General features: G+C 37.1%; 1 protein-coding gene across 2 annotated transcripts in view; it reads left to right on the top strand.

Moving 5' to 3' along the window:
* Positions 1 to 21,679, top strand: part of UBR5 (ubiquitin protein ligase E3 component n-recognin 5) — a 70,465-nt gene extending 48,786 nt beyond the window's left edge. The window contains exons 37-59 of one of the 2 annotated variants that reach the window (XM_014965362.1): positions 900 to 1,031; positions 1,963 to 2,220; positions 2,610 to 2,878; positions 4,822 to 5,033; positions 5,417 to 5,647; positions 7,647 to 7,720; positions 8,298 to 8,470; positions 8,570 to 8,683; positions 9,242 to 9,462; positions 10,015 to 10,135; positions 10,227 to 10,325; positions 10,589 to 10,832; positions 11,381 to 11,492; positions 12,009 to 12,153; positions 12,446 to 12,576; positions 12,808 to 12,868; positions 13,206 to 13,381; positions 13,778 to 13,862; positions 14,979 to 15,134; positions 15,508 to 15,621; positions 16,947 to 17,091; positions 17,650 to 17,735; positions 18,786 to 21,679. In XM_014965362.1, coding sequence (XP_014820848.1) covers positions 900 to 1,031; positions 1,963 to 2,220; positions 2,610 to 2,878; positions 4,822 to 5,033; positions 5,417 to 5,647; positions 7,647 to 7,720; positions 8,298 to 8,470; positions 8,570 to 8,683; positions 9,242 to 9,462; positions 10,015 to 10,135; positions 10,227 to 10,325; positions 10,589 to 10,832; positions 11,381 to 11,492; positions 12,009 to 12,153; positions 12,446 to 12,576; positions 12,808 to 12,868; positions 13,206 to 13,381; positions 13,778 to 13,862; positions 14,979 to 15,134; positions 15,508 to 15,621; positions 16,947 to 17,091; positions 17,650 to 17,735; positions 18,786 to 18,998 — 3,572 coding nt within the window. In that variant the 3' untranslated portion in view covers positions 18,999 to 21,679. Of the gene's footprint in view, positions 1 to 899; positions 1,032 to 1,962; positions 2,221 to 2,609; positions 2,879 to 4,821; positions 5,034 to 5,416; positions 5,648 to 7,646; positions 7,721 to 8,297; positions 8,471 to 8,548; positions 8,684 to 9,241; positions 9,463 to 10,014; positions 10,136 to 10,226; positions 10,326 to 10,588; positions 10,833 to 11,380; positions 11,493 to 12,008; positions 12,154 to 12,445; positions 12,577 to 12,807; positions 12,869 to 13,205; positions 13,382 to 13,777; positions 13,863 to 14,978; positions 15,135 to 15,507; positions 15,622 to 16,946; positions 17,092 to 17,649; positions 17,736 to 18,785 lie in introns of both variants that reach the window. The other variant, XM_014965361.1, reaches the window with a different exon arrangement.
* The last annotated feature ends 2,206 nt before the right edge of the window (positions 21,680 to 23,885 follow it).

The raw sequence follows: 23,885 nt of genomic DNA, 5'->3' as shown, positions 1-23,885 counted from the left end.
GAAAATATTAAGGTAGTTAAAGGTAAAAAACCCCAACCTCATGCTTATTAACAGTATCTATTTTACCTTTTGTATTTGCTGCCGTAAAATGTTATTGACATAAACTACATGAAGGACTTAAAAAAATAGCCTAGCTCTTGTATGGCTAATGTTAGAATAGTGGTTAGATGTGCTCTCAAAAAGGATCTGAATCACGTTGAGCTGGTTTTCAAACCAATCATGAACTATTAAATTATGGTTTAATACTTTTGTAGACAAAATCAATCTATTATGTATGAAAATTCTTGCCATTAATACTTAAATGCATTAGTTAGTTTGGGATTAGATGGCACAAAGCTATGATGAAAAAAAAGATAAATTATCTTCTCTTTCTGACCACGCCTTGTGTTTCCAGTCAACCCATTTACAGTACAGGAAATCAGTTTATTCACTTGCTTGGTATTCAGAACATCTAATTCTCAAAACTTAAACTTGAATAGAACATGGATTTTTTTAATTAGATTTTTTTTTCAAGTTTTCAGGTATTACTTAGATATTTGTTTGACACAGCATATGGTTAATTGTCCTCATATATGTGCATGAAGAATTGTGGAATATTTTGGCTTGAGTGGCTAATTCTAAATTCTTAAAGTCTTGATTTTCAGTATGTGTGTATTGAACGTGTATGTGCACTACGGAGTGAGAGGGCCAGGGGTTGTTAATTGCTGGAAAATAAGAAAATATGCTCTAAAGTATAGCTGTGTGTTTGTGCTGATTTTTATGACTTCTCCCTGTGTATCCATTAACTTCTGCTGTAGGAATAGGCTCTGGGTTTTGTTTAATGTCTTCTATAAATCACTGCAGTCATTCTGTTTCTTTCTCTTTCTAACCTTGAGATGTTTTGTTTATTGTTTTTATAGGCAGTGATATGGAGTTGGATTTGCTAGCTGCTGCTGAAACAGAAAGTGACAGTGAGAGTAACCACAGTAATCAGGACAATGCTAGTGGGCGCAGAAGTGTTGTCACTGCAGCTACTGCTGGGTCAGAAGCAGGTACAACACATCATCTTGTGTTTAATCTAGCTGCTTGAATTTAGGTATTAGGATGAATTTCTACAGGAAAAATAAAATTTGTTAGTGATTGAACGTGGCTTTAACAGGGTAGAACAGGCTTCACCTAAACAATATTCTTCTTTGCCTTTGGCTCTGGACTGCATCCAGCACTCCAGAGGTGTACTGAAGATATTACTTCACAACTAGATTGGGCAGGGTGAGAATTACCTGATTGTGACATTTTAACAAATACCCTTTCCTTGTAATCTTACGTTCCCTTTCTTTATTTTATTTTTTTGTCTCTTCACCCAGCTTCTTCCCTCCCACCTCTGCCTTCCCCAGATTTCCTGTTTTTCCTTTGCTTTATCTTTGCCTGTAATTGTAAGGTACTATGCAGACTTCTTGGACAAGGAGATGTGCTAAGATGTGGTCTATCTTTTCCTCTTATGGAGCTTCTGCGTGTGTTAGCCAGAGATTACCTTGCTCTCTTGTGAAGTGAAATGTTTCTTTTGAAATGAAATGTTTTCACTCATTTTTAATGTAGAAGTTAGATACTGTTTAAAAAAAATACACAACCAGACAAATAATTTAAAGTGTTTTTGAAAGCAACTGCTTTACTGTCCAGTTTGGAAACCTAATTTTTAGAATTCATTACCTGGGGCCAGAATCAGTGAAGAATTTCTGAATCAATTTATTTCTTCATTTATGGTTTGAAATGTTAGTAATCTTGCTGCTTTTTTGTGAAACCTCTGGAAAATTAGCAGTATGTTCTTAAGACAATTTATTAAAGATTTTCAGTAGTGGTACTTGAACCTTTTTAGTACATGTAGTTTCTTCTCCTGGAAAAAGCTGACAAAACTGACATGATACATGTATATGTGCACAAATGTGCAGTTGTCACTTACTTTTTATTGCTTATTTTCCTCAACAGGAGCTAGTAGTGTTCCAGCTTTTTTTTCGGAAGATGACTCTCAGTCAAATGATTCTAGTGACTCCGACAGCAGCAGCAGTCAGAGTGATGACATAGAGCAGGAGACCTTCATGCTGGATGAGCCTCTGGAACGAACCACAAACAGCTCACATGCCAATGGTGCTGCCCAAGCCCCCCGGTCCATGCAATGGGCTGTACGGAATACCCAAAACCAGAGGACTACTAGCACTGCCCCTTCCAGTACCTCAACCCCAGCAGGCAAGTCTGAGCAAAATACATGCATCAATGTCAGTTAACTCTGGCTTTATTCCTTCCTCTGTTTTAGTTTGTTCTCTTAAGGATGAAATCTTACCTATTTGTCTTAGGTGAGCACCATCCTTCTATCTTGACCGTTCCAGTTCTGGTTTTCAATTTAAAATAAGAAAGGATTGGTTGTAGTTCTTAAGAAGATACGACTATTCTGATTGTCGCCAGTAACTTTTTTGCTAGTTATAGTTGTGATATCAGTAATATTTACAAGTTTATTTCTAGAAATATTCATGATATCAGAAACACAGAAATACTGATGTCATCATACCTGTCAATACAGATAATACATAGCAAAGGCTAAATAAATTCATTCATGTTATATCTTCTTTTATGTTTAGCAAGTTCAGCAGGCTTGATTTACATTGATCCATCAAACCTACGTCGGAGCGGTACCATCAGTACGAGTGCTGCTGCTGCTGCTGCAGCCCTTGAAGCCAGCAACGCAAGCAGCTATTTAACATCTGCAAGCAGTTTAGCAAGAGCATACAGTATTGTGATACGGCAGATATCTGATCTGATGGGTCTGATTCCCAAGTACAATCACTTAGTATACTCCCAGATCCCAGCTGCAGTGAAGCTGACTTACCAAGATGCAGTTAATTTACAGGTAAGAACATCCAAATCTCTGTAGAGAATCATAATTTCAATACAGTTGGGTGTTTTTTTGGGTGTGGGTTTTTTTTTTTTTTTTTTGGAAAATCGTAAAATTGTTGAGGTTTACAGTGGCCTCTGAAGATTGTCTAGTCCAGAGTCCCTGCAGAGTCAACAGGAGAAGGCTGCTCAGGACTGTGTCCAGTTAAGTTTTGAATATAATGAGTTTATTTCTTGAGTCTAAACTCTCCCAGCTCTCTCAGCCTCTTCTCATATGAGAGATAGTGTAATCTGAAGGAGCTGTAGTTACTAATTCCATTAAATTGTTTGTATTTCGTATAAATATTTTCTTTCCAAAAAAAAAAAAGGGGAATTTCTATTTTGGGTTTTTTTTTCCCCAACTAAGTCTGGTATCTAATGGATAGTTAAGTCAGGATTGACTGCCTTGGAGATACTAGTGATCTCTACTAGAGATCTTTTGCCTTATTCTTTTTTGACATGAACTGTTGAGTCTGTAAAAGAAAGTTAGTAAGGGCCAAATAATTAAATGAGACAAAAGATTTGTACAGGTAAATGTACTGTTTGCTGTCCCTTCTTTCAAGGAAATGATCATCCTTTCTCTGTTACATGTGTATTTTTTTGGTACAGTGCTCTTGATTCTTTTTTTTTTTTTTGAAAGTATATGGAAAATGCATCTTTAGAAAAAATGTGTGTGAGGGAAGACTGGTATCTGGCATGTATAGAACAAAGTTTCAGAGAATTAACACAGGAGGGAACTTCACTGTGTTCAGAAAGTACATATCAACTTGCATGTGAGCATAATGTATAGAGTGAAATCATCTGTACTGAATTTAGTACAAAAATCAACTGTTAGAATAACACTGCTGCTTTGGGAAGCACACAAAGTGTGATTCTCTTTTCTGTTAGTAGTACTGTGTACCGGGATGTCAAGTATTTGTATGGCTCTGTTTTCATAGTGTGATGGAAGAAAAAGGCTACTGATTCAGGAGAGGGGGGTTACAAAGGATCAAACACTGGGGGAAATATACAGGGAAAGAAATAAGAGAATATAGTTTTATAATGGAGGAGGATCTGTTTCTGTTCCGGAGATTCTTAGTGAGATGATACTGTCTTTGCTGAGTGGAGATGTTTTGAAAGGTTACCTTTTTGCCAGGTGAGTGCACAGGAGAGCTCTGCAGCTGAGGCAGCAAGAGATTACGTGAAAGGCTGACAGCAGAGGTTTCATTTGGATACAGAAACAGGGTTGAGGCAGTGTTTTGTTAGTTTAATAGATGCAAGAACGTGTGGATTGTGAGGGATGTTTCTGAAGACCAAAATGTAGAGGAATGAAGAGAGCAAACTGATGTTGGATAAAAGAAAACCCCACTAGGTCAATGGAGTTAGTAAATGGCAAGAAAATCAGGCTCCAGAGCCAGTATTGGGAACAGGTGAAGAAAATGCTGGACCAGGAGGAGAGGTTTTTATGCATACTTAGTCCTCTATGCAGGTCTTAAATTTGTTGTCTTCACTGAGTAAGTTGCAAGGGGTGAAAAATGGTGAAAGATCTGGCTGGTGAATGCCATAGCAGGATGAGGGCTGTTAAAGCTACCAGAAAGTCAGAAATTGGACCAAAATCCCGAAGATGTGCGCAGCTTGGAGATGCTGGGTGGTCATAAGGTGAAGAGTAGAAGAGATACCAAAAGGGAGAGAGGGATGGTGAGAATGCTTTACAGATGCCAAGGTGTTAAGTAGTGAGAGCTGCACGCCACTGCAGTAAATCAGCAGTCTCAACAGAGCTTTTGGAAGCTGTGCTCTGGTCATCCCTGAATGTGGTTTTGTGGCCTCTTTGTGGGGAGTCAGGTGTAACTGTAAAAGCCACAGCGGAGGCTTATGTTGAGTTTGTATTCTCATCATCTAGTTCTGTTGTTGGCAAAACTCATTGAATCTCATTTCTTCTAGAATTATGTAGAAGAAAAGCTTATTCCTACTTGGAATTGGATGGTTAGTATCATGGACTCTACTGAAGCTCAGCTGCGTTATGGTTCTGCATTAGCATCTGCTGGTGATCCTGGGCATCCAAATCATCCTCTCCATGCTTCTCAGAACTCTGCCAGGAGGGAAAGGATGACAGCCCGTGAGGAAGCCAGCTTACGGACACTTGAGGGAAGAAGGTATGAAAACAGTTTGGTGATTGCATGTGATATGAATTACCAGTTTTACAGTAAAATCTTCTTGTTCGCTGACATTTTAGAAATCCAGTTTTGTAATACCACAGTGTAGTTACTGCTTTGATTTAAGTTGGCTTCATGTGTTGTTGCTACTATTTTGTTTATTCTGATGTACTAGATTCATCATGAGTATTAACTGTTGTTAATATACTGCACCTGAGCTGCTTATAGAAAAATATAAAACTATGATTATTACTCTTATCACACTGCTTTTTTTGGGATTTTGAGTTTTTACATCCATGTTTCAAATATAGAGACTAAAACATAAAGGATGCATTCTGCTGTGATGCCTGATCTCTCTGTATTCAATCCTTTTCTTTCACTAGACGCGCCACCTTACTGAGTGCCCGTCAGGGAATGATGTCAGCACGTGGGGATTTCCTGAACTACGCACTGTCTCTGATGCGTTCTCACAACGATGAGCACTCGGATGTTCTTCCTGTTCTAGATGTCTGTTCACTAAAGCACGTAGCGTACGTTTTTCAGGCCCTTATTTATTGGATTAAAGCAATGAATCAACAGACGACATTGGATACTCCTCAGCTGGAACGGAAAAGGTATCGTGGCTTTTCCAAAAAAAGCAAAAGTGACATCTGCCCTCTTGTTTCAGTCATTGGTGGTGTTACCCAGCATCTCATATAAATGTATACATATATCTGTATATCTGTGTGTGTGTACAGTAACGTGTGTTTGATAAGCCTGTTACAATATCCTGTATAAATCTTTATGCTGATTACTGTAAAAGGTTTTCTTACCACTGAAAATGGAGTTTGATTTTTTTTTTTATTATTTTTTTTTTAACTCCATGGCAGTGCATCTAAAAGATACATTCAGGACAGTTTCTCAGCTGAAAAGTGTAATCTACTCCTCACATTTAACATGATAACAACTTATTTAAAATTCTGTTAAATGTTAAGAATGACAGAGCAGAAAATGTCAATGATGGGCTAAGTAGCTCTGTTTTCCATTTAGTTGCAGATAGTTGAGACTTACCTGATGATTTAAAGCACAATAGGAAAATCAATAGCTGAAAATGTTCTTAAGTTTAAAAGGTGCATTTATTCCTTTCTTAAACACTGTAAGACTTTTTTTATAAATGTTCTTTGATTTGAAATGGCAATTAATGATCACAGAAATGCCCACACGTTGGGAGTCTACACCATCTGTTCCCATTTCTTACTAAGTTTTGAGGTAATGAACCTGTACAGTTCTAGTCAACACTTAAATAAATACAGATCTTTTCCCCTTCCTGCCCTTCCAATTTTCAATATCACAGGTCAAACTTAACTCATCATTTCCTCTAGAAATTTAGTGACTGTAAAATATGAAGAATCAATATATTTAACTATATATTGGACTACTGCTTTAGTTCTAATGTGACGTTCAATATATCTTGGTAACATAAGGCTTGTTATGACCTCAAAATGTATACCAGAGGTGGTTGTCAACACCAGTTTTCTCACAAGTAGAGATGATGTAATACAGTAATTGATTGAGTTTTTGTGCTGGCTGACTTGAGTAGTTAAAGCTGTGGCTTTAAGCCTTTTCCAGACAATAGTGTAATTCCAGACTCTGCTTTGTCCCCAAAAATTCACATATTGAAATCTGTCAAATAACCATTCATGAAAAAATTGCAAAATTCCCATGAAATGCTTGTAAAACTATGTAAAACCTTTGCCATTAAAGTTGAGTGGTTCAAATTCAGTCAGTTACTTCTGTTAGATGACATTTTAATAACCTATATGAAACAAAATTTAATCAGTCTTCATTTAGTTTCAGATCATATTTCACAATGCACAAACTGCCAGAAATGAATACGAATCACAATTCTTGATCCTTTTTATAATACAGTGAAATCCATTTCTTTAATAAGCAGCTTGCAGACATACGTTCTGAAACGTGATCAGTGACATTATTTTTATAGGACTAAACATATTCTATATCAGTAAATTTTAGAATAATATTCACGTACATATTTCTTCCACTAATGCAGAGTTCCGAGGTTTTTTATATTGACATAGTCTTTAAAAACAAGCATACCCATCACTGTCAGAAGCCTTAATTTTTTAGATTAAACTTGGTAGGTGGCCAAATGGCTGTAAGGGTAACTGTGTGATTAATGTAGCGAGTGAGTATGGAACAAGAGGTACTCAGCAGTACATTGATTTTAGAGTGAGTTTGTTCTTTTTATGTATAGCTCTGAAGTACACTTACTGATCATCCTCTTGCTTTTATTGATTGCTACAGACGTAAATGTTTTGCCTAATGTTTTCTTCAAGTGGATTGACTCTTCTTTTTTCTCTTTTTGTCTTTTTTTTTTTTTTTTTTTTAAATTTATTTAGAACACTCTACCACATGAATATATATGTTATAAATATTAAAAAAAAACCAAAACAATCTAGTTTACTTTTTTATATTGTATGAGGTATTACATTAAGAAGTTGCACGTTGGTTTTCTATTTTGGTATGTATGTATGTCTCACCTTGGGCTAACATGAAATAGATAAGTTTATACTGCTTTTTCTTTTTTTTTTTTTTTTTTTTTTTTTTTTTAAGAACTCGGGAGCTTTTGGAACTGGGTCTTGACAATGAAGATTCAGAACACGAAAATGATGATGACACCAATCAAAGTTAGTATATAGAAACACTTCTATAGTATGCCAAAATGTGACACTTTTTTAGTCTTTTCCCCTTTAGCTAGCTGAGGCTTTGAATAAATTTTGCTACTTCTATATGTTACATTAAAGTTGGATTCTAGTAAGTTTTTCTTACCGTTGTTACTTTACAAAATTTATTCTGCTATTGCCTGTTTTTATTTCGGAGCCTTCTTTTTTGTCTCCTTTTTCTGTAAATGCACAATTAGTGCCCTTACTTACCATTCTACACAATAATAGAATTTAAAATTTGGATTAGAGTAAAACTGATTTTTTTGATCCAATGGAACTGCTGCTGAAAATGGTAGACAGTATACTCTGTACTAAGTACATATAGGGTAGGAGTACATGTTCAGTAAAGTTAGTTGCAGTAAAAAAAGTGATGACTGAACAACATAATAAAAATACAGGATTTGTGGAAGCATCCTGTAGATGCTAAATTTGCAGAGATTCTCCTCCAGTCAGATAAGTAAGAGGGAAGCATATTACATTTTGGTATCTTAAATCCTTGTCTAACTGTGAAAATTGAATTGAAATCTTCTCTGATATTTAGGTGCTACGCTCAATGACAAGGATGACGACTCCCTCCCAGCAGAAACTGGCCAAAACCATCCATTTTTCAGACGATCAGACTCCATGACGTTCCTGGGCTGCATTCCACCTAATCCTTTTGAGGTTCCTCTGGCCGAGGCCATCCCCCTGGCAGACCAGCCCCATCTATTACAGGTGACATCAGAGATGGTGTTCTGGAAGAAAACTGCAGTTTGCTTTTTCATTTCTAACTGAAGTATATTATTTACCCAGAATGCTTTTGTTAATTTTCAGCCAAATGCTCGCAAAGAAGATCTGTTTGGCCGACCAAGTCAGGGACTGTATTCGTCTTCTGCCAACAGCGGGAAATGCCTGGTGGAAGTTACAGTGGATAGAAACTGCCTTGAGGTAGATTTAAAGGTTTTATTATTTTAAACAGTAGGGTAATTTAAGCTAGTACCTCCACTCCTTAAAAAGACACTTTAAATTATCTATGAAAACATTAAAGTAGCTTTCAATATGATAATTTAAAAGCCCAGTAAGTGTAAAAACTTGGACTTTTCCTAAAAAGGATGTTAATATTTTTCTAAATGTAGGAACTTTTATGATTACTGATTTATAGCAGATTTGGGGCAATATTTTTAAAGGCTGCAGTACAATTACGCGTTAATTTTGAAATGCCAATTATATAATTATTTGTGATAAAAAGAATTAAATCTCCCTGTAGCTCAGTAGATTTGACTTGCCTACAGACTAAGCATTAAATGGCAAGCATATGAAATGCAAATGTAAAGTGGGAAAGTGTTTTCTTTGCATTTGTTGAAATGGTTGAGGTTATTGTGTTTTAACGGGTCAAGTACAGCGCTCACTTGTGTGGTTTAAAGATTGGATAAATATGTGTATCTGCTGATAAAGCCTTCTGGACTGCTTTGAAGGTGCAATTATATTTTACTTTTCCTTGTTTAGGTTCTTCCAACTAAAATGTCTTATGCAGCCAACTTAAAAAATGTTATGAGCATGCAAAATCGGCAAAAGAAGGAAGGGGAGGAACAAAATGTGCCTACAGAAGAATCTGAGAGTTCAAAGCCAGGGCCTTCAGCTCATGATCTTGCAGCACAACTGAAGAGCAGCTTGTTGGCAGAGATAGGATTGACAGAAAGTGAAGGGCCACCTCTCACCTCTTTCAGGTACTTTGAGTTAAAAATCTCTCTGTGAAATATTACTGAACAGATAAAAGGATATTTTGGGACTTTGAAAAGTCTTTTTAAATTAAAATGGGTAGCTTACTTTAGTTTGAATTTGTAGCTTGAATTTGCTGCAGACCTGCTGTGGTGTCCTGCTGGGTAGTTAAGCTTAAAAATAGGAATTGACAGCTTGTTGTCTGTGTCTGGTGATACTGCCCGCACTTCATGCAGGTAGGGGCTGAACTGCCCTCACTTTGAATTTCAGCTTTTTTAAAAAAATTAAGTTCTTGATTGAAGGGAGACCAATAACAGTGAATTCCATGTAGCAGTGAAGTTACAGGCTTTGAGAGTAATTTCTTTTCGGAAGCAAGGCTTGTGTTTCAGCTGAAACTAAGCAGCTTCATGTGTTTTTGTCCACAAGCTTACTCTGCTGTGTTCTTACTGATCAGAAATAAAGAATTCCTTTGAAAGCAGAGAGTAAGAAAAAGTAGTACACAACATGTGTTTGAAATTTAACTTTGTTTTGCTTGTATGTCATTTTTTGCCTCCTTTCAGGCCACAGTGTAGCTTCATGGGGATGGTCATATCTCATGACATGTTGCTGGGACGTTGGCGCCTTTCTTTGGAGTTGTTTGGTAGAGTGTTCATGGAAGATGTTGGAGCAGAGCCTGGATCGGTAGGTATCTCCCAGTGTAAAGAAACTTCCTCTTATAACTAAATTGTGAATCTCCCTCGTTCTGATTTTGGTTTATTTTTTTGTTTTTAAGATCTTGACTGAATTAGGTGGCTTTGAAGTTAAGGAATCAAAATTCCGCAGGGAGATGGAAAAACTTAGAAACCAGCAATCCAGAGATTTAACGTTGGAGGTAAAAAATGTTAGTTTATCTTCTGAATTTATTTTCATTAAAAGTTGAATTATCACATGTTGCAGTAACTTGATAGGAGAAGTTGTTTTTCAGAGTCTGAAAGCAGGTGCCTTAAACCTTACTTTGTGAGCTGAGCTGTGATTACTTCATAGTTTTTCACAGTCTATTTGGTATTTTCTGAGTCTAGAAACTTCTTGGAAAGCTGAAATTCTCTCGGTATGATGATTGGTAAAGAAAAGAAAACTTTTCTGTTTTTTTACTAGGTTGATCGAGACAGAGATCTTCTAATACAGCAGACCATGAGGCAGCTCAACAATCATTTTGGTCGCAGGTGTGCTACCACTCCGATGGCTGTACACAGAGTAAAAGTTACTTTTAAGGATGAGCCAGGAGAAGGCAGCGGTGTAGCACGAAGCTTTTATACTGCCATTGCACAGGCTTTTCTGTCAAATGAGAAACTGCCAAATCTAGATTGTATTCAGAATGCCAACAAGGGTACCCACACAAGTAAGTGATGCACAGCAGTTAATCTACCGATAACATTGAGAAAAGCTTTGGATGCTATTTTACATTGAAATAATTGGTATTATCTCAGAGATTTCTGTTGTTAGCTTAGCACAGGAACTGTGAAACGTGCATGTTACTTCTCTGAGGCAAGGAAATGGCTTTTTTTCTGCTTTCAGAAACAGGAGGCTCTTGTTTTTCTTGGAACAAGAGCCTGTTTTAGTTGCTTTCAGCTTTTAGCCAGTAAGAGCTTATATATTTTAATATGACTGCTTCATCTGGCTTGTCATAAATACATATTAAAGTTTTTGAAAGTGTTTACTTTATATACAGAAGTACTTTAAGTATTTTGGCATTTATAAGTTGGTAAAAAAACACTTCAGATAACTTTCTTAAGTTTGGCTGAACCCCAGTCACTGCTTTAAGTGATTCTGTCTCATTGATATCTTTCAAGCTCTCTTCCAAAACTGTCCTGCTTACCACTGAAGCTTAGATAGGAGAGAGAAATACAAAGATGTTAAAGCTTATGAGGTTTTTTTTCCCCCTTTCAGGTTTGATGCAGAGGTTGCGAAACAGGGGGGAGAGAGATCGGGAAAGGGAGAGAGAGAGAGAAATGCGGAGAAGTAGTGGCTTACGAGCTGGTTCTCGGAGAGATAGGGACAGGTAAGTGATATATTTTTAATTTGTTGTAGATACTTTGTCAAACAGAATAATTTCCTTGATTATCTTCAGGAAAGATACTTCTACTCCCTCAAATTAAAGCTGTCTGTCTTTCAGGAGCAATTTACAGGGTAACTTCTTGAAATTCAATATATATTTTAAATCTTTACAGAATAATTATGCATACCTTAGCATTGATAGATGATGTCTCAAACATTGATCTTTCTTGCTAAAACAGTAATAAAAACTTGTGTGCTAGAATAAAATTGTGAGGTGGTTCAGAAACAACGTTGCTGTCAGTGGCATGTGTGACTCCTGTATCCAAAATACGAGCAGTATTAGATCTCTGGTTCGTTTTGATTCAGTTTCTGAATCATTCTCTCCAAGCAGCTATGAGCAACACCACTATTCGTGCATAAAACCTAATGCTGTTTTGAATCTGTGTGCAAATTGTATTGTTCCAGAGGATTTTTGCATATTCCCTCTGAAATGAGTACAAAGTGCTCTCATTTTTTTAAGGGACTTTAGAAGACAACTTTCCATTGACACACGGCCTTTTAGACCAGCATCAGAAGGAAACCCTAGCGATGACCCTGACCCTCTTCCAGCACACAGGCAAGCCCTTGGAGAAAGGCTCTACCCCCGAGTGCAAGCAATGCAACCAGTAAGACTTACCTATCAAATCTACCTAATGATACATTGTTCTTGTCATCTTTTAGTTAAAAATTATTTCCTTGTCTAGTATTGTTTAACAGAACTGAAAATACAAAAACAGTCCCACACGTTCAAGTAATCTATGGCATTTTCTTAAGATTTTGTTTCTGTAATTTGTCATATAGTTTAGGAGATACCTTGTAATGCATTCTATATTGAAAATACTGACACTTCTGTAGAACTGTATTTTAAAATAATAGAACTGGAGGAGAATAATAAGACACATCATTCCTTATCCCCAGGCATTTGCAAGTAAGATCACAGGAATGTTGTTGGAATTGTCCCCTGCTCAGCTGCTTCTGTTACTAGCTAGTGAAGATTCCCTTAGAGCAAGAGTCGATGAAGCGATGGAACTCATTATTGCACATGGCAGGTAAAGTATCAAGGATTTAGATAAGAAATGATAATTGATTTTTGTGGCCAAAGTACTTGTACTGTGCTACATCTAGCTCTGATACATGCAACTTATTCCTTGCTTTGTTTTAGATCTGTTTCTTTGGACAAGTGACTTGATGACTTTGGTTTAATCTAATATGTCTGGTTTCAGAATATGACAATTCTTTATTGTGAAATTAAATTTGGCTTTTTTTTTCCCCTCTTCAAGGGAGAATGGTGCTGACAGTATATTGGATCTTGGATTGCTAGACTCTTCAGATAAAGTGCAGGTAACGAACTGTTGCACAAATTAAATTCACTTAAAATCCAGTTGTTTCAGTTCATTTTAAAAACTTAAGCACCTGGAGTCTTCCTTTATTATGCAACAAAAATCTGTTTAATTATCTTGTGGAGTTATCTTTTTCTTTCTTTCTTTTTTTCTTTTTTTTTCTTTTGAAAAGATTAAGCAGCAGTTACTCAAAAGTATAAAATGTTACCATTAGGAAATATCATGGAAATTCTTCACCGATGAAACTTGAATCTTTGGGTCTAGTAGCAAATAGGTTGTCAATGTGTGTCAGTAACTACAAGTAAGTTTGTTAATTGTGATTCTGATTTTCCAAACAGGAAAACAGAAAGCGGCACGGTTCCAGCCGCAGCGTAGTAGATATGGAATTGGATGATACAGATGATGGGGATGATAACGCACCACTTTTCTACCAACCTGGAAAACGAGGGTTTTATACACCAAGACCTGGTAAAAACACAGAAGCAAGGCTGAATTGTTTCCGAAACATTGGCAGGTATGCTGCTGTTAACTTCTAGTCTGAAAAAATGTAAAAGACAAATATACAAAATGCCAGGAAAAGTACCGATGATCCAAGCTGCAAAATCTTTCTTCCTTTATGTTCTGTATTTCTCACCTGGAGCTAAATAGTAGAGAGTTTGCACATTTTAACTTGAGTTATCTTTTCCTGTTAATTTTTTATTTTACAATGTGGAAGTTTTATACTGCAGGAACTTTATTTTTTTTTTTTTTAAATATATATGACCATAATTTTCTTTTGGAGATTGATAGGGCTGGAAAGCTAGCTGCAACTTGATGCTTAGAATATTTTGACTTTTTTATCTGAGTTTGATAAAAGATCTCCAATGTAATTTATGTTGTACTAAACCAAACTCCAAACATTTATTTTCAGAATCCTAGGATTGTGCTTGTTGCAGAATGAACTATGTCCCATCACGTTAAATAGACATGTAATCAAAGTTCTTCTTGGCAGAAAGGTAAGTTGAACACGGAAATTTGAAATTCCTTTTTATATAAAGTGTTGTATTTACAAACTGCTTTTTTTCCCCAGTGTTCACATATTGACTAGCAGAGTTGATACTGGAACTGTAAGGATGCCTTTAAAATTAATTTGTGGAGTATTAATTTTTTCATTTCCCAGATTTTGAACTGAGTAGATGTACTAGAAGTCAGGTATTCGATTAAGATGGAATGATTTGTAGTAGGTTAGCTTTTGACTCTCTTCAGAAATAGCTTACTGTCTCCCCTTCTTCTCTTCCTGAGGTTGAAGACTCAGAGGTGGAATCATAGAATAATTTAGGTTAGAAAAGACCCTTAAGACATTGAGTCCAACCATAAACCTGACACTGCCCAACCCACCACTAAACCATGTCCCTCAGTGCCACATCTGTGTGTTCTCAAATACCTCCAGGGATGGTGACTCAAACACTTCCCTGGGCAGCCTGTTCCAATGCTCAACAAGCCTTTTGGTGAAGAAATTTTTCCTAACATCCAATTTAAACCTCCCCTGGTGCAACTTGAGCCCATTTCCTCTTGTCCTATTGCTTTGTTACTGGGGAGAAGAAACCGACCCCCACTTCGCTACAACCTCCTTTCAGGTAGTTGAAGAGAGCTGTAAGGTCTCCCCTCAGCCTTCTTTTCTCCAGGATAAGCAACCCCAGTTCCCTCAGCTGCTCCTCAGGACTTGTTCTTGAGATCCTTCATCCATCAAATCTCTATTTATGTAGAATTATATATAATATATATATTATATAAGAATTTATTAAAAAAAAAAAAAAAACAAAAAACAAAAAACCCCAAACTATACATTTTCTTTATAACCCCTATGCTCTTAATAGCAGGAAAGGCTTTACAGGTCTGTCTTTACATTCTGCTAATGGGCTTCAGTTGAGTATTCTAATGTCCCTTCAAAAGCAGGCTGAAAAATAGGAGTTTGCTTTATTTCTGAGTGTTTGTATGCTTTGCTACATGGGTTATGCACTGATGTATGGTAGTGCACAGATTAGACACAGATCATGTAATTTTTGAATATATTCTTGAACGACTCTTATGTTTAAAACATCTAGTTCTGAACATTATTTTTTTTTTAATAGGTGAACTGGCATGACTTTGCTTTTTTCGATCCGGTTATGTATGAAAGCCTTCGGCAGCTTATCCTCGCTTCCCAGAGCACAGATGCTGATGCTGTGTTTGCAGCAATGGATTTAGCCTTCGCAATAGACCTGTGTAAGGAGGAGGGTGGAGGGCAGGTAAGCACAGCTGAATCTGTCTCTCTTTAATTTCAGAATTCAACAGTTTTTCTGTGTTGTAGCGTACACATAATCCATGTTCTTCTCAGATGACAGAGGTAATGTTTCACCCATCCTAGATTCAAATAAAGTGTCCTCGTTAGATGTTGAAAGGTGGGCTTTTTTCCTTGAAGGTGATGTAGAGGAAAAAACCATAAAGCCTGGATAAGCATAGTCAGTCCTAGGGAATCTGCCAAACTAGCCTGTAGTAGTAAATATTGCTTGTTTTTTGAAGGATACCAAGCAATAAATCACTGTGCAGCATACTGTGGCTGTTGTAATAATCTGACTTTTTTCCCCTGCCTTTTTAAATGGTCCTTGTTGCTTTCCATAGGTTGAACTTATTTCCAATGGTGTAAATATACCAGTCACTCCTCAGAATGTATATGAGTATGTCCGGAAATACGCAGAACACCGAATGCTGGTTGTAGCAGAACAGCCTCTACATGTAAGTTTTTGATGGAGTGTTTTTTAAAAAAATGAGACAAAAAATCTGTTAAGATTTCAGTCAGTTAATTCTTTTCCTCGCTACGATATTTCTATTCGGGTGTCTTTTGAAGACTTGACAGCTTGATTAAGAATATTTCGTTTTCTAATTTTTTTGAAATTGTATAGCTGTTTATGCAGTACTGTGAAGACTGAGTACTTTGAGCAATTTCTCTTTTTTTATAGAATGAAAAATAATTTATTTTAACCTTGATCTCATTGATTAAGCATATATGTTCATTTCTTGAGCTCAAATGGAATTTTTGGTTTGTATTTAGCAGCTACTTTGTTCTAATAATCTGTCACCTTTGATTTGTTTGGCCTTATAAACAAAAATTTAAAAGAAATTTCAAAATATTTACAGAAATCTCCTTGAACTTCTGGTTTGTGTCCTTGTTTTGAAAGGAAAAATCAGTTATAAAACATACAACTTTGTTCTTATTTTACTAGCCTGGCAAGAAACCAAACAATTGACTATAAAACTATATTAAAAATAATTTCATTTTGAAGCCCTTTTAGAAGTTACGGAATAAGATGTTTTTGTAAACAGTTACTGAAGGTCCAGTACTTGAAACCACTTACTCTCTGCCATATGAAACTACATCTAAACGTGGTCATTTCTGCTGCCTGTGGTTTCCTGCTGCGCTTCTGAGATCTGCTACCAGACTGCTAGGTTACATCCCTGCAGTTTAGCTCCAAAATTCTCACAGAACATCTTCCTGGAATTAAGATACTTGATCTTCATGTCTGCCTATATTAATAGTTTTATTTTAGGAGTTGAAAACCATAACATTCATTTTGGAATTTACTAAAACAAATGTATCTGTATTCTTCCATTTTAAGAATGGAATTTCCAATCTTTTCATGATATTACTTACTTATATAATATACTTTTGTGTGTGTATAACATTTTTAAAGCAGAGTTGGCTGCTCAGAGGGGAAGTAAAGTAAAAGTAACATGAAAGATTTTTCATAATTCTCATCAGATTCAGCATAGCTCAGCAAAATACCTGAACTACTTAGCATTAGAGAGTTCATTTGCTTCTGCTCCTGGTGAAATACTAGTTCAAGTCATTACTGCTTTCTTTTGCAGTAGTAGGTAGAGTTTATCACATTGGTGTATTCATTGTTTCAGAAAATTTGCATCTCACATGCTAAAGCTTTGAAAGAAGGGAACAGCTGGGAGAATAATGAATTTTGAGTTAACAGGGGATCTCACATGGAACTTTGCAGTAACGCATTTAAAGTGATACGGCTGTAATGTGTATCTTGTGGTTTTCATTTAAGGCAATGAGGAAAGGTCTCCTGGATGTACTTCCAAAGAATTCACTAGAAGATTTGACAGCAGAAGATTTCAGGCTTTTGGTAAATGGCTGTGGTGAAGTAAATGTGCAAATGCTAATCAGCTTTACCTCTTTCAATGATGAGTCAGGTATGAAATAACGTACTCATTCAGAAACAGAGTTGTAGGGATAACTTAACACTGCTTTTTCTTTGCAGAGTAGAGTTAATGACATCAGTTAATAAGTCACTAAAAGTCCGAATAAAATTACTACTTTGTTTTTTACATACCTTTGAAAATATTTACCTTCAGCTGTGGGTACGCATTTTCCAACTTTGCTGTCACTTGATGTTAAATACAAGGACTGTATTGTTGGTAGCATATCTTTCCTTCTGAAAGTTTTGACGTAACTTTAGAACTATAAATGTGAGGTATCCAGTCTAATATTTCTTACATAATTTTTAAACTATATTTAGGTGTTGTCAGGCTTTTTGGGAGGGAGGGGGTGAGAATTGTGATGAGGTATGTCAGAGTTAGCCGTTACGTTCAAAAGTATGTGTGTTAGTTTTGAAATTACTACTGTCTCTAGCATCAAGTCTTTATGAATGAGACTGTAGCTGAGATCCACCTTGCAGTGCATTTAGAACAGATCTCTTAAATTTATTGTCCAGTGTACCAGCTGAATTATGTATCTTTTATTTCACACAGGAGAAAATGCTGAGAAGCTTTTGCAATTCAAGCGTTGGTTCTGGTCCATAGTTGAGAAGATGAGTATGACAGAAAGACAAGATCTAGTAAGTTTTCTGTTCCCAGTGGAAATGTGCAGAACTGGAATAACTGTGGCATTGTTACTGTTTTTAACTGTGTCTGCCTGCAGTGACTTTCTATGTGAAGAGTTTAGGTAGTGGAGCAGGGTAATAGAGGTTTGATTAGACTTTCAGTTCTGGAAACATCAGGTGTGAATCCTAGACCTTCTTGCGACTGATAGTAAGTGTGGTGTGTCCTTACCCATCTTCACAGGTGGAAGCACAGTTACAGTCTCTGCACAGTCGTTCTTAAGCTGAGTAACTGTGGCTAGTCAGCTGTGTTGTGGGCTAGTAGGGTTTTCAGTTTAAGTTCTCTTCCTGGATCATCTGCTTTCCTGACTCCTGTGTATCCTCAGGGCAACACCTGTGTCCTCTCTGTAAGATGTCGGTAATTAAACTATCTCCTTCTCCAAGCCCTTTAGGAATAGCAGATGAGAAGCAAGAAAGAACAAGATACTGTTCAGGGGGTTCATTTTGGAAAACTTGCCTGTAAATTATATTCATTGTACGCTTCTTAAAACTATTTGCTTTTAACTTCCTACTGCTTAAGGTACTGTCTTTCCTTTACAGTTTGCTAAAAGGAAACAAGGACTAATTTGAAAAGCGGAAAATCTAGAGCACATTTGTTAAGGAATATGTATGGTTACACTTTGGTAGTGACTTTGCCCTGCAAGTCAGTATTTTACATTTGGGACTGTAAACCAAATAGTCTCTGTTGCTGCCTTCTGTCTGCACAAGGACTATATTCTGTAGTCACTAACTGGTTTGTGAGAGATTCCTGCTGCGTTTTGTATTGATGGCAGTCACCATCTTCCCAGATGGATGTGGGGACATTTCATTTACTGAGGATTTGTTGATACAGGATCATTTTGAGTGCTGCTTCTATCGGTTGTAACAGAAGTATATGAAATAACGAGCGGTTGAGCAAAGGAAGTGAAGGAACCTGCTACAAAAGCGCGTAGCATGATCACTGCCTGTAGTTGACATACTGAATTTTGCTTGTACAGCAAAATTTTAAACGCCATTTTCTTCTTTCAGGTGTACTTTTGGACCTCAAGTCCATCATTGCCTGCCAGTGAGGAGGGATTCCAGCCTATGCCATCAATCACAATAAGACCACCAGACGACCAACATCTTCCTACAGCAAACACTTGCATTTCTCGCCTTTATGTCCCACTCTATTCCTCTAAGCAGATTTTGAAACAGAAATTGTTACTCGCCATTAAGACCAAGAATTTTGGTTTTGTGTAGAGTATAAAAAAGTGTGTATTGCTGTGTAATATTACTAGCTAAGTTTTGTAGATTTTTCCATTTGTCTATAAAAGTTTATGAAAGTTAATGCTGTCATACCCCTGGTGGTACTTTAAAGATTTAAATGCAAACATTCCTGTACTGAATTTGTAACGTAAAGGCCTAAGGAGCACTGGCAATATCTGATCGCAACAGTTTGCTAGTCAATAACTCCTTTGCCTAACCCCAGCCAAAGATGACAGCAGAACAATATAATTTACACTGTGATTTATCTTTTTGCTGAGGGAAAATATGTAAAATGTTCTGAAAATTCACTGCTGCCTTTGTGGAAAGTGTTTCAGCAAAGGTTCTTGTATAGAGGGAGTAGGGAATTTCAAAATAAAAAATTAAGTATGTTCTGTGTTTTATTTTAACTTTTTTTATGGTGTTTAATTTGTGGTTGGCTGCAGTTGTGTATCATGTATATTGAACTTGTAAAAAGTTCCTGACAGCTCAGATCCCAGAGTTGGGATCGTCCACTTATGAAACCACTTTCATTGCAATTTTTGTTCTGATTGCATTGAACTCTGGCGCATCAGATACCATCACTAATATTTTGCATGTAATCTGTACCTTTAGTGGGTTTTTTGTTTTTGGGTTTTTTTTGTACATAAGATGAGGCCAATGCACAGTATTTCATAGTTCACAATCAACATTTTTGTATCCCTGTTTCAGTGAACAGACAGTCAGGAGGTTGTTCCACTACCAGTTCTAACCTGACACTTGTACTACGTTATCTAACTATGTAAACTCAGCCTGGGCACTTTCTGGTAACTGTAAAATGTTTATAAGATCATGATTATTGAAGATACATTTTGGAAACTTTAATGTTCGTGAGCAGCTTAACTTCTTTTGTATCTAGCCTTTTTTTAAGTATCTTGTTACAGTTTTTTAATAAAGAAATTACAGACAAAATACCAAGTCATACTGAAGAAACAATAGTTTTTATTTACTTAGCCATTTATACTTTAGCTAACAGCATACACTAAACATAGTTCTTCATTAAAAATCTGAATTTTGTAACTGAAAAATTGACCTGCAGAAGACATTCAGCCCACATTTTACAGTTAGCAGAGAATCCTGAATGAAACGGGCCAGGCAACCCCTTCTTTTCTCAGAATTGGTTTGAAGGGAAAGTGGCTTGTTCTGAAAAATCTCAAGGTAATTAGGTTAGAATAAAATTCTCAAATTGCACTGTAGTGGGTTCTACTGTATGTTCACTTCTGAAGTGGTTGGTTGCTTTTGGGGAGGGCAGTCTTTGACTGTAGACTAGGACATGTTTTTCCTAATGCTTGAGAGATTTTTGAGAGTTAGGAGGTGATTAACAGAGGAAGGAGCTACTTTTTCTGTGTCAAAACAAATTTCTGAAAGCGTAGGTATTGAAGGTTAAGAGCTTCTCTGGTGGTGATGTTCTTCTTCCTTGCTTCTCCAACACCATTAGTCCTTGTTAGTTATTTTTTTTTTCTTCCCTTTGTTGGGAAGAGCTAAACTAACGTTTCATCAAAATCCAAGTGGAATTCACCTTTGCAGAACTCCACTGGGTTTCCTTTTCTGTCAGCTAGTTGAGGATGACCAGAAGTTACCTACAGCTGTGACTTTTAAAAAAGCCTCTGTTTTCATCATTTATTTAGTTGCTAGAGGTATGGAGGACAGTCGAGATCAGAAATTCTGATCACCAGTTGCCAAATTGATGCCGAGAATCCTTTTTTCTAAATAAGGCTGACTGTTTCGGGCTTGTGGAGTTAAACCGATGATAAATCAAGTAAAGAGATGTAGAATTGTTTCTGCACGTACTAGTAATTCCTAAATCAATCATCCTAGAAAAGGATAGATTCAGCATACGAGGACTGGAGTCTAGCCTGCATTTCCTGTTTTGACCTGCAGTGTAACTGAAGTTCAAAACTGTATTGGATTTTACAGTGCAGGTATCCATTAAAAATAAAAAGCAGTAGAGCTACACAAGTCTAGCTATAGGCGTGTTAGTATAGAGACATTTACACTGGTATGGCTGTTCTCGTATACTGAGGAGGATAGTTAGAAAGGTACAAAGCAACATCCACCTTATGCCTCGATTTCTAACTGGTGTAATTACTTCCATTACCAAAAACGCCTCTAACTGAAATGTGTAAAGTTAGTAGAAAGCAACAAGAGAAACTGTTTAGAAAAGGCATCAAATCTACAGTCTGTAAAATAAAGCTCCCTCCCTCACAAAGCTTTGTGAGACTTGCTGTATTAAAAAGTATCCGAGGCCCTTGGATGAAAGGCCATATATAAATGTAAAGTACTGTGTGTATATATATATATATATGTATTGTGTGTATATGTATATAAGTGTATGTGTATGTATAACATATAAATATATGTTATATGTATATATATTTCTGTATATAGCTTAAACATTTTTTTTAAGTCCTGTAATGTATAGCTAGACAAAAATAATGCAGATAACTCACAGTAGCTCACCATATATACACACACAAGGCATTCTGAGAAGCGGAGAGGGAATCTAGAATGATTTATGCTGTCGTCATTGACTTGAAATGTGTATGTAGCTTTATAAATAGCTTTTTTCCTCTGTATGGTATATTTAAACTATATCAAGATTTTAATAAGAAAAATGTTTATTAAAATCATACACCTCATCTCCCTTTGACTTAAGCCCTTCTGTTAGTTCACTTGTAAGATGTAGAGAAACTAGTTAAAGGAAGGTTCTGTAATGTTTACAGTTTTTTAATAGTCTAAATCCTTAGCGGTTCATAACTGCTGAAATAGGAGATAAAGGGAGCTACTAATAAAACGTTACCACCAACTACTAGACTAGTTCCTATTCTGAATCTAGGGAAAACTGACACCTTAGTGCTAACTTCCATGGCTAATTCTCGGTGTTTGTTTCCGTTCCTTAGCTAACTGGATCCCACACAGAAGGCAAATTGCTTGTTCCAGCTTTGATAGTTTTCCAGATGTGAAAAATTGTGTGGACTTGTCATCAAGTGGCCTCTCTCATCTGTTTGGTTTGGGAGTGACTTTTTTTTTTTTTTTCCCCCCCAGCAAGTTAGTCATTAGGTAACAGGCAGAGAAAAAGCTCGTGAATTGGAAGCGATACCCTTCTCGTACAGCAGCAGTCACTCGGGGAGGCAGAGGAGAGGAAGATTTCCTAATCTCTTGACCTACCTTTGGCTTTTAAAAGTGCGCAGTTGTGTACAGACCTGCTTTTTCTTCAAAAGTTGACTTCCACGTGCGCATCCAAAAAGAAGTGGGTGGGGAGTGGAGCGTGAGCCTTCCCTGGGTAGCGGGGGTGCAGTGGGAGCCCGAGCTCAGCACCCCCTCAGCACTGCTGGCACCCTGTTCAGCCGTAACCTCCTCCTCGGAAACTTACAGCTGCTCTCCTTTTACTCCCTTTCTATAGCATCCTTATAACCTGTGGATCATGTCTCTGTGTCTGAATCTGTAAATGCTTATTCTGAGCTTTTTCTGTGTCTGTGCTCTTTGCTCCCTTGGCGCTTGTATTTCTCCAGCTTCCTCTCTCTAATGCGAACTACAGGTAGGGACCTTAGTAGCTGTGGTTCCCTTTCTCTTTTCCAGCTCCGTGTAATCTCACCTTTTCCCTCAACTCTTCGGTTTGCCTTTGTAACAACGAGTCTGCCAAAATTGAATGGAAAATTCTGCAGGTCTGGATTTCAGTGCGTGCGGCATTTGCTTATCCCGAGGTGTGAATGTCCCCGCACAGATGGAACGTGTAGGTGAAATGGTTGTGCAAAAGCTTCACGTGCTCGGGGTGGGGAGGACGGGAACAGGCTTTACATCTGGAATCTGGCCTTCATTGCAGTGTAGTCATTGCCCAGCAGGGTTTTCAGCATCATCGGTACCACCAACGGGTCCTTGCTTAGGTACTTTCGTGGTTGTAATTTGCAGCTATCTTGAGCATCTTATCCTAGAGCAGTTTTGCTGAACTGAGAAGCGTGAAGGGCTTTTAATTTTTTTTATATATCCTTGAAGGATTTTCTGTGGAGTTGTCTTTAGGAGGATAACTTCATGTCTTGCTTGAAACGCGAGCCTGTAAATGAGGCTTTTCTCCATCTTTGTCCACGGCTTTCTTAATATAAAGGCATTTTCTGTCATTAAATATCACCACGAGCTGCTATTGTAGTAATATTGCCTTTAGTACAGCAGGAAGCAGACAGTTGCTACCGAGCGTTCCAGAGCTTTTTTTCCATGATGATGCAAGGTTTTTTTAACAGCAGCTGAACACGAATGCGGGGGTTTGAACAATACAGTCATAGGAACCTCTTGGAGAAGAGGTTGCTGCCCCAACCTGTGGGAAGGTTTCTCCGCAAGGAGACTCTTGGAAGAAAATAGTCGTTTCGGACATACTGGTGTCATTTGCAAATTAATTTTTAGACAGCGCACAAGTTTTAAGCTGAAAAAGCAGGTTACACTTTCACTTACAAATGACAATTCTTCAGTTTATCTGAAGTGGCATTCTTCACGTAAAAAATAGTATTTATAAAGCATTTCTAAAAGACAGCTTAGTATTCCCAAAATAAATAATATCTTTTAGGGGAGGGAGGGAAGAGGTATTAAAGTTCAAGCTGTGATGACTGCACTTTGGATGCCTCGGTAGATAAAGTTTTGAGACATATTTTGTACCAGGAACTTTTGTTTACTTTGCCTTGCCATGAAAGAGTATTTTGCCCAAGAAGTTGTAATTGATGCTAGTACAGATGACATTTTTTCACTGCCTTTAATTATTTTCAGAGCTACTAAATACAGTGTGAACTTGCAGATTGTTCTCATTCGTGTCTTTCCAAAGGAGGACGGGGCCTGGCTTTCTTCTTGTTGTTTTTTTTG

Source organism: Calidris pugnax, unplaced genomic scaffold (assembly GCF_001431845.1).
Source record: "Calidris pugnax isolate Ruff unplaced genomic scaffold, ASM143184v1 scaffold41, whole genome shotgun sequence".
Lineage (NCBI taxonomy): Eukaryota > Metazoa > Chordata > Aves > Charadriiformes > Scolopacidae > Calidris > Calidris pugnax.
Note: the sequence above shows the minus strand (reverse complement) of the source record. Positions and strands in the feature narration are given on the sequence as shown.